The 16,516-nt window shown below is 32.2% G+C and overlaps 1 protein-coding gene across 1 annotated transcript; it reads right to left on the reverse strand.

Moving 5' to 3' along the window:
• Window positions 1-300: 300 nt before the first annotated feature.
• Window positions 301-1,122, reverse strand: LOC149202190 (ethylene-responsive transcription factor CRF2-like). Its single transcript, XM_089401513.1, has one exon. It carries the CDS (start codon window positions 1,120-1,122, stop codon window positions 301-303), a length of 822 nt encoding a protein of 273 aa, XP_089257639.1.
• Window positions 1,123-16,516: the final 15,394 nt, after the last annotated feature.

The following is a 16,516-nucleotide window of genomic DNA, read 5'->3' on the forward strand; positions in this document are numbered from 1 at the left end:
CCATATGAGTTTTGAAACCGTGTAAACAAATGTGAAAGTAAACATTGCTTTTATAAATCAAAATTGTATTTACATATCTAGTTTAACAAATAATTTAATTCTTATAAATGTATGAAAGTGTAATTTAATTCTTATAATTTAATTCTTATAAATGTATGAAAGTGTAATTTAAGATAAACACACTATTTTAGTAAATTAATAATCTTTTGATAAGATATTTTTATAGCATATTAAAAAATAACAATTTGTGGAGAACCTCTCCTATCCAATTAAACTAACATTATTTACAGTGTACATACTTTACGATAGCAGTAGCAATGTCGTAGATTCGTCCATGGAGCAGCAAAAGTTCATAATGTCATCTTCTTCACCCAAAAGGTCATGACAATCCATATTCAAGTCTGTTAGCGAGACACCACAATTATCCATATCAAACGAGTGTCCAAATTCTTGGATGAAATAAGAATTATCATCAAATATTGAATGGTTAATGATTGGACATGATAGTGAATCTGGCGTGGCCACATCCTGTAGACAAGTTGAAGAAAAGTCTGCACAACAATCCCCATATGAATTTCTCTCTGAAATGTGAGATTCAGAAACAGATTCAGATGGAGTTGTTGTAGTTTTTGTTTGTGTGTATGCAAAGTTGGTGAATGCTAATGGTCCTCCCAACTTCCTTGATGCATTATCATAAGCCAGTGCAGCTGCTTCTGCTGTGTCGAAAGTCCCAAGCCACAGCCTCACTCCTCTGGACGGATCTTTGATCTCTGCAGCCCATTTCCCCCATTTTCTTCGCCATACTCCACGGTATTTACGGCTCACAGCATACTCTACATTGGAGACTGGTTCGCATAAGGCTCTGGCTTTCTTGTTGGGCACTCTTGGTTTCCTCTTGCACTTGGGTTTGCCCTGATTTCCTGCGCGAGCTGAGCAATTTAACGGTATGTGACTCTCGAGAACCAATCTTTTGTGAGAGGCTGCACTCAATTCATCGTCACTTGAGAGGTCTGTGGCATCTGGGTCATTGCAGATCACTCTGATCTTCCTTGTCAGAGAGACATTCCTCTCCTTCTTGAATGATCTTATAGTACTATTTTTTCCGTTCTTGCCACGAGGCATAATTCAAGTTCTTTGATTATAACTCAAATAATCTCTAATTCAAGTTCTTTGATTATAACTCAAATAATCTCTAATTTGATTGAAATTTTTGTTAGGTTTTGCGAACAGTAAATATATACTAATAATCTTTCAGATTAATCACATTATTTTTGAAACCATCTAATATGATTCATCTTTATTAGAATATTTCAAAATTCAAACCCATATTTATCGAGCCCACAAAGATAATAAGTCAGACGCATGAATGCAACTTAGAGAATAAAAAACCCACAGGGAAATTGAATGATCAGATATTTTCTGTAAGCTCCCCAGCCGAGTCGAGAAGAAACCCCACAGGGAAATTGAATAATCAGAGATTTTCTATAAGCTCCCCAGCCGAATCGAGAAGAAACCCCACAGGGAAATTGAATAATCGCTGAGTTTTGTTAACAGATTGACACGAATTCAATAGCCACGGGAGCAATTCAAATTAAGTTGATAGAGATGAAAAAGGCCACAGAAGCGGAGAAAACATGGCAGGCTTATATAGTTATGGCTACTACTGCCCTTGGTCCGGTGCTGCTCCACGCTTTCAAACATTCAGTAAGAAAATTGCAACGGTTGTTGACCGTTGGACCAGTCCTGCTTAGAGGTTTGAAGCATTTTGAGAAAAACATCTCCAAATAGTGGACACTACTTCCTTCCTGACCTTTTGCTATCAAAATAGCACTAGCTTCTCGTTTAGGAAAGGAAAATATCGAATCACTTTCTTTTAGCTTTTTTTTCCATGAAAAGGAGTACACGAGATCCAGATTATTCTATTTATTAATCCAAAAATATTAAGATTATTTTGATTAAGAATTGTTTGTTTTTTTTTTGTTTTTTTAGTTGAATCATTAAAAGAATAAAACGCCCCAAAAAAGAAAGTTCTAAAATAATTTTGAAAATTAGAAAAAAAAAACCGTTTTAAAATAATTTTGATTTTTTTTTTTTTTTAACTAACTTGGCTTTAAGTATATATTCTTGTTTCATATCCATCGTGAGTTGTCTTCGAGTATATATGTTAATATATTATGATTTTAATATTATAATAATATAATTGAGAAGTGTTTTTAAGTGTATATGTATAGTTTATATTTATATAATTAATGTGTTAAAATGAAATTGATATATAAATTTGTTTATTTATTTATTTTAATTAATAAAATAAGCGAATTTTTAATTTGATTTTTAATTAGGGTATAAATTTGACGGGTATATTTGTTCTTCATATAATTTTTTATTTTTATTTTTACTCATCATTTAAATATCATGTATTATATGTTTTTTTGTTTTGTTTTATTGTAAGTATAAGAACATTTTTTTGATAATATACATTTTGTCCTTGTACATTTTTTAATTATGGTTTGACCATAAAATATATGTCTATCTTTTATATTACCTCAAAAATATTATATAGGTTATTTTTTTATCATAGAAAGTTAATTTTGACCTATGTGTTTAATTTCTTGAATTGTGAGGAGCTTATTGCTCTTTTTCTTTTCCTTAAGACAGAAAATTCTGTGAACTACATTAGGAGGAGAAAAATTGAATTCCACATAAGAGACTAATTATTTTAATTAAATAAATAATAATAATAAATAAATAAATTATAATTATGATTTAATTCTAGTATTGAATAATCATCTTTATCTTATTAGATTATTTACAATGATTTTAAAGGAATACTTTTAGTCTTACAGAAAAATAGAATTCCACATAAGAGATTAATTATTTTAATTAATTAAATAATAACAATAAATAAATTATAATTATGATTTAATTTTAGTATTGAATAATCATCTTTATCTTATTAGATTATTTACAATGATTTTAAAAGAATACTTTCAGTTTTACTCAACCTTTATTTTATTTTATTTTATGAAAAATGTGACTTAGAAATAAAAAAATTCAAATTAAAACTCATTTGTCATGATTTAAAGCATACTTTCAACCCTAAACAACCATTAAAATGTTAGATTTTAGGCTTCTGTGGAAGTTTTTTGTAGTGGTATGATCCGAATTATCCACAGTTTTGTGTTCATTCTGTCGACTTTTCAAACCCCAAAGAGGGTCCATCATCGCCAACTTATACATGGAGTACTTTGAAAGGAAAGCCCTGGACTCATACCCTATGAAGCCAACATGGTGGAAAAGATTTGTTGACGACACTAATCTGAATTGGACTCATGGTAAGGCGGAACTGGAGAAGTTCTTCAATCATCTTAACTCTATATCTTCCGAAATCAAATTTACTATGGAGCTTGAAGAGAACGGTAAGATCCCCTTTCTTGATGTTCTGATCAGTAGAAAGGAGGATGGTACTTTGGGACACCAGGTCTATAGGAAGAAGACCCATACTGATAGCTATCTTCATGCTGACTCTTACCATCATCCTTCCCAAAAATTTGGCGTCTTAAACACTCTAGCTGTTAGGGCTTTCAAGATTTTTGACCCTGATCACCTAAAAGCAGAGATTGAACACTTAACCTCTGTCTTCAAAAACCTTGGATACAGAGAGTGGAGTATCAAGAAAGCTATAAGAAGAGCTCACGATAAGGTTCTCTCCAGGTGTCCTCCTAGAGACAAGAGAGAAAGTTATGGAAATGATTACCTTCCATTCAGCAAAAAGTTTAAGGAAGAATAACATGATTTACAACATGTGGAACTATAAGACAAATGATGAGGTCAGTAAAAGATAACATTGATTGTCAACAACTCAAGGGTGTGTACAAGATTGACTGCTCTTGTGGCAAGAGTTATATTGGGGAAACCGGTCGATCTCTGAAAATAAGACTAAAAGAGCACGCGGCTGATATAAAGAATGAGAGATCTCGTACATCAGCCCTTGCATAACACTCGTCCAAAACAAAGCATCATATGTGTTTAGAGGACGCTAAAATAATTGCAAGAGAGGAGAACTATCATAAAAGAAAAATCAGAGAGGCCATTGAAATTATGAAATTTCCTCATAACCTCAACAGGGACAATGGGAATGAAATTAGTGGAAATTGACTTCCCCTGATCAGACAAATAAACCCCTCCAGTCCTTTAGAAACATAGTATCAAGATTTCATTTTAATTAATTAATTAATTTTAATTAAATAAATAAAAATAGAAATTAAATAAATTAAAATAAATAATAATTAATTTATTAATTAGTTGGACAAATGATTAATAACAATTATAAAATTAATATAAAATAAATAAAAAACAATAATAAAATAAAATTAATCAAAATTAATTAAAATTAATTAATTAATAAAAAAAATTATTTAAAAAAAAATTATTTTAATTAAATAAAATAGGAATTAAATAAAATAAAATAAAAATTTATTTATTTATTAATTAGTTGGACAATTATAGCTTAATAGGTTAAATCTTGAAAAATGATTAAAAAGAATTAATTAATTAAATCAATGATTTTTTTAAAATTGATTTATTAAATAAAAATAAATTAATTAATTAAATAATAATAAAAATAAAATAAAAGACAATAGGAAGAATTAGAATTAATTATTCAATTGAATTTAAATTAATTAATCAATTAAATAGATAAAAGCAATTGAAAGAATTATAAAATGATTACTTGATTAATTTTAAAATAAAAATTAGAATTATTAAATTAATTAAATCATAGCTTATTAATTTAATTTAATCTAATTAAATTAAATTAAATTAAATTACATCCATTTTAATTAATTAATTAGATTCTAATAAAAATTTAATATAAAATAATTAGTCAATTAATTAAACTAAAATAATTATTAATAAAACAAATAAATTAAAGATTATGAAATATAAATTAATTGATTAATTAGAAAACTAGGGCTAAATAATAAATAATAAATATGGTAAATAACAATAAATAAATAAATAAATAAAAATTATGAATCAAATTAAACTAATTAATCAAAATATAAACTAATAAATTAAATTATAAACTAATAAATTAATCTTCGAATAAAATAATAATAAATTAAAATAAAATAAATAAGAAATCATACATATGAGTGTCCGCTTCTTTAAAAATAAAAAAAATTAGGGATCTAGGTTTATTTATTCCCAGGTCGTTTCTCTCAATAAGCTTTCGTTCATATTCTATTAGTCCTGATGATGGACCCTCTGTGGGGTTTGAAACGTCGACAGAATGAACACAAAACTGTGGATAATCCGGATCATTAAATAAATTAAAATTATGAATAGAAAGATTCCTTGTATAATATCAACTTTGATATGACACTAGAGGGGCTAATTATTTTGATAAATTAAACAATTAAAAAAATATATATGATTTAGTTCTAATTATTGAATAATCATCTTTATCTTATTAGATTATTTAATATGGTTTTAAAACATATTTTTAGTTTTACGCAACCTTTAAATTTTTATGAATAAACATGACTTTAGAAATAAATAAATTCAAATTAAAACTAAATTGCTATGATTTTAAAGCATACTTTCAAGCTTATGCAACCATTGTAATTTTATGAATAAGAGTGACTTTGAAATTAACTAACAAGTACAATTTATACTTCTCTTCCTGACCTCTCCAGCATAAATTAAATAAAATTCATTTATATCAATTCAAATAAAAATAAATGTATCGTTGAAAAAACAAAATAGTGTTACAAAAAATATAAACTAGTAGAAAAGATTAAAACTTACATGTTTTACATCAAGTGGGTGTGTTGCGGTTGATTCGATTGACATGTGAAATGGATTACACTAGTCTTATATTCCATAATGGATTTCCTCGAGCCTTTAAATAGACTTTGTCATAACAAATACCATGGTAAAAACTATGGGTGGTCAAAACCTCAAGCTAAAAAAACCCATCAATGTTAAATAATTAATTTTATTTTCTTATTTTATTTTATCGAGTCAAAATATTTACCTAATATAACATATAAAGGAATTACAACATCTCTTCCAGATTGGGTGGGAGAGTCATTATTAATTATGAAAAAGTTATTATTAAAGCTACTTTCCATTTTATAGAAAAATCAAAACTTTTTGTTACTTTATGTAAAATTTAATAAAGTGGATATCTATCTCTCTCTCTCTCTCTCTATCTATATATATATGGGTAAATTTTAAATATACCTATCAAATTTATGTTTTAATTCTTTTATTAAATGTCATTAATGACCGGAAAATTTTAAAAATGTCATAACCTTAAAAAGGTGAAAATATTTATGGAAATGTATATATTCTACTCTTTTTAGATTGAAAGTGTACTCTTTTAGGAGGAAAAATATGTTTTTAGACTATTATAAGGATTGTTTATAAAATAATTAATGTCACATGCCTATAATAATTTATTTATTTACATAACAATACATTGATTTTTCTCTTCCATTTAACCATTCTATATATATATATATATATATATATATATATATATATATATATACTCACAACAATAGGCCCAAATTATGTAATTCGTCCCTATTAAAGTACAGGGGCGTTAGCAAAAGGTCTACAATATACGTTATTTACTTAATGCATTGATATGACATACTAGTCACCTTATGTCATTTTAATTGCTCTAAGGTAACTCAGGTCACATGAATTAGTTTTAAACTTAGAGTTACACAGTATGACAGTTGGTACAGTGATTAATTACATCTTTATCTTTAGGTAGCTGACTGCCTTAGGATTGAGGACCCACTGCCATTGGAGCCTTCTTCATGATTTACAGCTGGTTATTCTTGTGTGGGTAAGTGTGTTGCATTGATGGTGCTCCAACATCCTCTAGATTGGACAATGGAGAGGGTTGCCTGCTGGTCTAAGCTCTGGCTTGGCAAGGAGGCTAGTCTTTTGTTGCATTTTCCACAACAATTTTTGTCCCTGGTTCTCTGTGGAGTTTCCTTCCAGGTAAATGACTCTAATAATACCTTCTTACCTTCTGTGGCACACTTAATTCTAGTTTTGAGATGCTTCCATGGAGACTGAGGGCCTTCCTCTACTCCGTAGTTCACGTATTGTTGCTATCCTTACTTCCGAGTGCAGTTTGGATGTGTTCATTGCTTAGTCAGTTTTGTATTCCAATTTCTATAGTCTCTGTAAATTTTGTTTTATTTTAAAATTATCTTTTAAGCTAAAACCTAATATTTTGGTGCTTGTTCGTCAGGTTTCACGAGGATTTTCATGCTCAAATTCTAGAGAATTTGGAGTCTTTACTCCTCCTATTAGAATCTGTATCCCTCAAGCAAGGCTTCACCGAGTATGCATGAGGAATTTTGTTAATATAGGAAAGGGTTTTATAATTTCCCTCTGTTTGTAATAATGGTTTCGGAACTGTGTTTATTTTTTTTAAGGCTCAGGGCCAGTATTAACTGAAGGGATTACGGTTCTTATGCCTCTATTCTAGCTTGTAATTTTTTTACTGTTATAGTTCAAAAGTTTAGTCAAGGATCTAGGGTTTAGACACTGAGGCTTAATGGAATATGAAGAAACCCTCAATTTGGGCTCTGTTTGTACTCGTCTTTATCTTTGGAGTTAAACTTGGTGGCTTCTCAGTTTAAACACTTACATTTTTTTATTTCTTTTCTAGTTACTGGTGACATCGACGATTGTATTCTATGCTCTTACCCCTTCCCAGGGATTCGTAACTTAAAAACTCTGTTATTTAAGAGTCTTGGGAATACTGTTTTCGATTAAGTCTTATACTGCGACGCTAAATTCTTATGTTGACTAGCATCATATTGTTCACTGTTATTTCTAGACAAGTCCTTCATAATGATTATGGTTAATGCACCGAGGTTGTCTTTTTTTTTTAAACGGTACTAGCATGCATTTAGTTTCTTGGTAGAAATTTAATAAATATAACATTTTTGTTGGATGCAATCCCATCTCTGCCCGTTTTCAGGTTAGATTGGGTTATTGAGACCCTTTGACCTACCTTTTTCTCTACCAAGGGATGTCATTACCCAAGATCTTTCTGTTGCTCTACTGAGTTTTGAGTTTTCCTATTCCGAGACTAAGAACAATTTCACATATCTCACCCCATCCTCTGGGTTACATAGGCTCAAACTTAACTGTTATGAGTAGTAGTAGTATTTGTTTGCATTCTTCTTATCTATCAAGTTACATACAATCGTTTCTTCATCTACAAATTCTACGCATTAACAGTAACTATTGTTTTACTTACCCAAGCTACAGGAATCACACATATTCCTTTCTTATCTACTGAGTCTGTAATTAAAAACAAATAGATTTACTTGAAAACATCTCCATCCCTCCATTAAGTAAGATAGATTCTATGATTAAGTTTTCAGGATTCTAGAATATAATTATATGGTTAGTTGAGCAAGAGCTTAATCTTTTGTTTTGTCTTGCCTCCCAACCGTGAGACTTGCAGTTCCAGCCTTTCTGTTTCACCTAAGTCTCCCCTAAGCTACCCCTCACAGGGTTTCTCCTCAAGACCTTTTGTCTTGAATAGTAGCAGTTATCTGGTCTTAACCAGACTTAGCTTCTTTAGCCTCTGTCTGTCCTTCCAGCACAGTTAATCATTTTTAATAATATATCAAATTTTCCTTCCTAGATCTCAGATGCCTCCCTCCTCTTAATCCCTTCCTTGAGAAAGTAAAATTGACATTATTTAGATAATTCACTCCCATGTAACTTTAATCAAATAATTACTGCCACCATTCTGGCATTTCACTTTCCATGCATTTTAATCAAAATTAACTAATTATATAAACTTAATAGTATTCAGTTTGTTTAAATGTGGTAAATAAATATTTACATTTATGGGGGACATCACATCTTCCCCCCCAAGATTGAACATCGTCCCGATGTTCCTCTATTGGAAATAACTTCATAAAAATCTCCCTCATAGTCCGTTCATCTTCCCAGGTAGCCTCCTTTGGCCTAAAGTGCTGGTACTGCAATTTAACTTGGGTGATAATGCCTCTCCACAACATTACTTCTCTCCAATTGAGTATACCCATTGGTTCGACCAAGAACTTGCCTTCCGGTTCAACCTGTATGCCAGAATAAAAACTTTAGTCAGTTCATGATATTAAAACATAAATCAACTTTACAATCTTTATGTACACATATATATAAGATATGCCAATGAGAATTTAACTCCTTTGACTCACCTGCGTATCTGGCCAATTTATTATGTGTTTGGGGTCATATATATATTTCTTTAATATAGAAACATGAAAGACATTATGCACACAAATATGGTTGGGTAAGGCGAGTTGAGAAGCCAGTGATCCAATTCGAGCTAAAATTTGAAAAGGACCGCAAAATCAAGGTGCCAATTTGGTGCATCCATTCCATTGTATTGTACTTTTCTTGGCTCGAACACGAACATAAACATGATCTCCCACCCAGAATTCCCGAAAACTCCTTTTCTGACTAGTATAATTTATTTGTCAGTCTTGAGCAGCCTTTAAATTAGTTTGTACGCCTTTGACCATTTCTTCCATTTTTTCTAGCATATCAAGCCCTAACATTAAGTTATCTTCTAGGCCACCCCAATTCGAGGGAGTCCTACATCTACACCCGTATAACACTTGAAAAGGACTCATTTGTAGAGACGTCTGATAACTGTTGTTACATGCAAACTCTACTAGTTGTATATACTCCTCCCAGTTAGATGGTTGTTGCATTACATAAGTTCGAAGAATATCATCCACTACTTAGTTTTCTCACTTAGTACCCATTTGTCTAAGGGTGGTAGGAAGTACTAAAATGTAGCTGAGTGCCCAATCCTCCAAGCAAGGCTTTCCAGAAGGCTAATGTAAATTTTACATCACGACCCAAAATTATAACTTTTGGTATATTGTGCAACTTAAAAACAGCTTGCATAAATATGTTAGTGATCTAAACTGCCTTATAAATAGATTGTATAGGTATGAAGTGAGTAGATTTGCTCAGCTTATCAAATACCACCATTATTGAATCATTCTTCTTTTTTTATTTGGGCAACCCTGTTATAAAATTGATAGAAATAACTTCCCATTTCCATTCGGGAATAGGCAATGGGTGGAGTAAACCAGCAGGGTGACGATGTTCTATTTTTACTTGTTGGCATTCCAAACAACATGCTAAATATTCAGCCACCTCCTTCTTCATGCTAGGCCAAAAATATTCCTTTCTGAGTACGGTAATCAATTTCTGATATCTGGGATGGTTGGCATAAGGAGCTTTGTGATACTCGTCTAAAATTAATTTTTTAATAACCTTTTGGTTAGGTACATACGTCCTTTCTCTATAGATTAATATACCTTCTTGATTTAATTCATATCCAAGCTGTTGTTCTTTGTTGTTCACAATTTTAGCTTGTTGCCATAAAAATTGATATTTTGGATCCTGTATTGCTGCGTCCTTAATTTTCTCTCTGAATGTGTTCTTCACTTCACTAAATGATACTTCATATAAATAGTTGATTTTCCTACTTAAGGCATCAACGACACGGTCCTTTTTTCCTTTCAAGTGCTTAATTTCAAAGTTGAATCCGCTTAAAAAAACAACCAAATGAGCTTGCCTAGAATTAAGAGTGGGTTGTTTAAAATAGTTTGTTAAACTATGATGATCAGTTGGTAACAAAAATTTCTTACCCATCAGGTAATGTCACCACATTTTTAATGCATGAATGACTATTGTCATCTCCAAGTCATAAGCTGAATACTTTTGCTCATGCTCCTTAAGCTTCCCAAACTCATAAGTAACCACTTTTCCTTCCTGCATTAATATGCCTCCCACACATTCTTTGCTAGCATCCATACAAACCACCTAATCTTTATTTGGATCAGTAATGCTTAAAATGGGCGCGGTTGTGAGTAAATGTTTAAGTTGATCGAAACTCCTTTGGCAATCCATGCTCCACTTAAAATCCTTTCCTTTCTTTTGTAGAGAGGTAATAGGATATGCTACCCTAGAAAATCCTTCAACGAATCGCCTGTAGTATCCAACTAGACCCATAAATGACCTTATATCAACCACATCTTTTGGTACTGACCATTCCATTATGGTTTTTATCTTTTCTAGGTCTACAACTATCCCCTCCTTAGTAATGACATGGCCAAGATATTGGATTTATTCCTTAAAGAATCACATTTTTTGTACTTAGCGTACCACTGATGTTCTCTTAAAACTTGTAGGACAATACAAAGATGCTCTTTATGCTCTTCTATTATCTGTGAGTAAATTAGTATGTCATCGATAAAAATTAGCATAAATTTATTCAAATATTGACTAAATACACTATTAATAAGGCACATGAAGTTTGAAAGTGCATTTGTTAATTCGAAGGGTAGCACAACGAACTCGTAATACCCATATCGAGTTCTAAAGGGTGTTTTTGCTATATCCTCTTCCTTGATTCTAATTTGATGATAACCCGAGTGGAGGTCGATTTTTGAAAATAAGGTTGCTCCTTCCACTTGATTAAACAACTCATCTATATGAGGTGGAGGATATTTGTTTTTGATGGTTAACTTGTTTAACTGGCGGTAATCCATGCACATCTAATGGTTCCATCCTTATTTTTCACAAAAAGCACCGGGGTTCCCCAAGGTGATACACTTGGTCGAATATATTTTTTATCAAGAAGTTCTTTTATGCATTTTTAGTTCTATTAACTCTGGTATACTCATGTGATAAGGAGCTCGGGACACGAGAGCAGCTCCTAGAATTAATTCAATGGTAAAATTTATATCCCTTTTGGAGGAAGTCCTGGAATTTTTTCAAGGAGTAAATCCGGAAAATTTGGTGCTACCAATATATTTTCTAAGGCGACAAATTTTTATTTTGAGTTAGTGTACCCTACTTGTATTGCATAAATCTGGAATCCTTTCCGGATACACTTTTCCAATTGGGAAGATGTCACCAGTCTCAGCTTTAAGGGTCTTGTTATTCCCGGAATTTCCTGCTTATTTCCTTCCTTGTCCATATAGTTAATAGTTTTGATTTTAAAGTTAATGAGGGACCAATGTTTTTCCAACTAGTCCATGCCTATTATAATATCATACGATCCAAGGGAAACACATTCAAGTCTGCTATAATAGACTAACTTGCTATTTGTAAAGAACAATTGCTGACTTTGGTCAACACTCTTCTTTTGGCTCCCGTAGCTAATTGCACTAACCAAGGAATTCTAAACTTAACAGCCTACAAAAAACATTGTTCTACTATTTTGGGACTAATGTAACTCAAGGTGGCTCTTGGATCAATTAAAATAGACACATTTTGGTCGAATATTTTACCTTCAAACTCTATCATGGTTGACTATTACTCTGCCTAATGGTCTTCAAGAGCAACATTGATTTTAGGAATTCTTCTTGCCACTTCTCCCACCATTAACGCTTCGTGAATCTATGCCACTTGTTTGGTTCCCTTGTGGTGTGAACAATTTTTCACATAATGGGGTCCTTCGCATCTCCAACACTATACTGGGGGTCTAGTTGCCATCTCCACTTCAGTTCTTACTGATTGTTCATTTGTCTTGGACTCACTAGGAAATCTGAATCTGGGTTTATTTTTGTTCATGTTTCTATTTGCCGACCCTTTAGGGGGTTTATTGACCATAATCTTATTCCCCTTACTACTGGAGGAAAATTTACTGCCTTTTTTGCAATTCCATCTCTTACCTCCATCCCCTTTTAACTTGTTTTGTTGATAGCATATTCGATCCTTCTGTATGACTTCATCCATGGTTTTCAGGTTATCAAACTCAAGGTGCTCTTTCATAAATAGTGGCAAGTTGTTGATAAACCGCTGCACCTTAGCCTTTTCTTCCCATATGTATGGGACATATCTCAATAAAGAAGTAAATTTTGTTATAAATTCATCCATAAATATTTGTCATAGTCGAAGGTCATGAAACTCCTTGGATTTCTCATCATAAAATATTTCAGCTAAATATTTTTCCTTAAAATATCTTTGAAATTTATCCCAAGTTATGCTCTGCTCATTTACACCACGAACTGTTTTTACTTCCTCCCACCACAAGGTGGCTTTTCCTTGCAGCTGAAATATGGCCAATCAAGACTTTAGGTTATGATCATATTCGTACAACTGGAAATACTTGTTCATGTTGATGAGTCAGGCTTCCACTGTCTCCTCTTGTTCACCATCAAAGAGGGGAGGTTTTATCTTCCGAAATTCTCCTTGAAGTTCTAATTCTGTCTCTTTTGCTTTTTGTGTTCTCATACATTACCAGATTCTTCCTCCTCATTCTCTTCGCCGCCTTCAGTTTCTACATTCTCAGTATGAAATTCTTGTTCGCTAGCCATGTTTCCATGCTTAGGACTGGGAATTGGTTGCCACAAATTTTGTCTATTAGACAAACTCTTCATGATATTTTCTTCTTCCTGCATCAACCTTTCATTATCTTCCACAATTGAGCCATTTCATCTTTTAACTCTTGCACAATTTCGAATATCACAGTATTAGTGTTATGCGACTCATCTCCCAATTGTACCCATACCTCAGGATTGGTCTCCTGAAAGGATGCTCGTCTTGTCCTAGTCACTGTTTGGTGTGGTGTAGTTCCCATTTTCCTCATATTGGTTGCTTTTCTACCTCTGTGTACATCACAAATGTTGTTATTCATTATTTTCCAGAAGTCTCAGTTTTGTAACTTGAGTGCTCTGATACCACATGTCACATACCCATAATAAATTTTTTATTTATTTATTTACATAACAGTACATTGATTTTTCTCTACCATTTAACCATTCAATATATATATATATACTCACAACAACAGGCCCAAATTATGTAATTCGTCTCTTTTAAAGTACAAGGGCATTATCAAAAGGTCTACGATATATGTTATTTACTCAATGCGTTGCTATGACATACTAGTAACCTTATGTCATTTTAATTGCTCTAAGGTAAGTCACGTCGCATGAATTCGTTTTAAACTTAGAGTTACACAGTATGATAGTTGGTACAATGATTAATTACATCCTTATCTTTGGGTAGCTGACTACCCTCGAATTGCGGACCCACTGCCTCTGGAGCCTTCTTCGTGATTTCCAGCTAGTTCTTCTTGCGTGGGTAAGTGTGCTGCATCGATGTGCTCCAACATCCTCCAGATTGGACGGTGGAGAGGGTTCCCTACTAGTCTAAGCTCTGGCTTGGTGAGGAGGGCAGTCTTTTGTTGCATTTTCCACACGCAGATTTGGTCTTTGGTTCTCTGTGGAGTTTCCTTCCAGGTAAATGACTCTGATAGTATCTTCTTACCTTCGGTGGCACGCTTAACCCTAGGTTTGAGATGCTTCCATGGAGACTAATGGCCTTCCTCTATTCCGTAGTTCATCTATCGTTGTAATCCTTGCTTTTGAGTGCAGTTTGGATGTGTTCATTGCTTGGTCATGTTTGTATTCCAATTTCTACAAACTCTGTAAATTTTGTTTTCTTTTAACATTATCTTTTAAGATAAAACCTAATATTTTGGTGCTTGTCTGTCAGGTTTCACCAACATTTTCATGCTCAAATGCTAAAGAATTTTGAGTCTCTACTCCTCCTATCAGAATCCATATCCCTCAAGCAAGGCTTCACCAGGTATGCATGAGGAATTTTGTTAATACAGGAAAAGGTTTTATAATTTACCTCTATTTGTAATAATGGTTCTGGAACTGTGTCTATTTTTCTTAAGGCTTAGAGCCATTATTGTAACCGAAGGGATTACAGCTCACATGCCTCTATTCTAGCTTGTAATTTTCCGACTGTTATAGTTCAAACCAGTCCCGGTTAGACTGGCTCCAGTCGGTAAACCGATTCATTAGGTGGACCAGTCCGATCACTGGTTCCGGGTTTAAAAACACTGATTGGTGAATGAAAGTACTACTTGCTAAAGTAATGGCTACAACTACAACAACTCCAATCCAACATTTTGAGGAGAGAGTAGAGATCAAACAAGAATTACAACAACTTCGTTTTCATATGATACAGGTGAATGGTCATCTTGCATGTATTGAGACTAATATTTTGTGCATTCCGCCATCTACACAGCCAGGATCCAATGCTAAGGACCCGAATGCTATTAAGACATCTGATGCATAATGTTCTTAATCACTAGTTAGTAGTTTTTGGAAGTTTCATTGTTAGGAGTAGTGGTAGTAAAGACATTTATGCTATTTTTGGCCTTTTATGACTTGCTTCATATATACAGATTTTAGACAAGTTATTATTCTACCAGATGGTCAACGGACGTGGTTTCCCATTGGGCGGTTTGAGGCCATCTACTTCCTTTTTGGAGCTTGCATGTAAAACCTTCCCTTTTGAGAAGTAATAGAAGGCCCCACATCAACTTACAAAAAGAAAAAAATATAAAAATATAAAAACTTTACTTATTTAAAATGCCAATATAATAATTATAAAAATGAAATATTTACTAATTTCATTATTATGAGAAGCCAACACCTTAAACATCTAATTATTTATCCTCATAAATAAGTCATTGCAATGATGAATTTACTTTGTCATATAATTATTAAAAATTACTTATTATTTAAAATAAACATAACTAAGAGTAAGTGAGCTTTCTCTACCACCTTGTTTAACATGGAAGTTGATACAAGAGTAACATCTGAACTAAATAAACCAAATTATTCCAATATTTAATCTAGATCTATCAAACAATAAGAATGATCACATTCATTGAAATGTAAATTATTTTAGCGTTTAATTCCATCTCAATAAACTTGATCCATGTCAAAGCTTAATGGATTTACATTGGTTAAATAGTAGTCCCCTTTACAACTCACCAACTATAAACTTCCTCCTTATGAATCATTTCTCATTCCTCTTTCAACCTGTAAGATTGCACTTGCATTCATTTAATAAGTATGCATCAACATATTTACCCTAGACTCTTTAAATCTCATTTAACTTCAAATAACCATCTTTGTTGAAACACTATATTCTAAAATAACATAAAAACAACTTACTCCATAAACCAACATTCATTTAATAATTATGCATCAGCATATTTACGCCAGACTCTTTAAATCTCATTTAACCTCAAATAACCATCTTTATTGAAACACTATATTCTAAGATAACATAAAAACAACTTACCCTATAAACCAACACTGGACACAAAAAAATCATAACGCTATAAACAAATAATAGTTTATAATAAAATAACACTATGTGCAAATCATATCAATACATACAAACAATTGCTCTTGCCAACACTGATCTTATTATAAGTAGATCTTATAAGTAGATAATTAGAAACGTGGATCATAGGGTTATAAACAAATCATAGAACAATGCTACATGCAAATCATATCAATACTTACAAACAACCATATCAATACTTACAAACAATTACTCTTGCCAACACTGATCTTATGAATACTGATCTTATGAATAGAGAATTAGAAACGTGGAAAACTAA

This window comes from Pinus tabuliformis, chromosome 2_1 (assembly GCF_031772625.1).
Source record: "Pinus tabuliformis cultivar Carrire ecotype Pingquan chromosome 2_1, CPIR1, whole genome shotgun sequence".
Classification (NCBI taxonomy): Eukaryota; Viridiplantae; Streptophyta; class Pinopsida; order Pinales; family Pinaceae; genus Pinus; species Pinus tabuliformis.

Bases quoted from the DNA above. Each gene is read 5' to 3' on its own strand.
- LOC149202190 (XM_089401513.1), bottom strand. From the start codon at position 1,122: ATGCCTCGTGGCAAGAACGGAAAAAATAGTACTATAAGATCATTCAAG.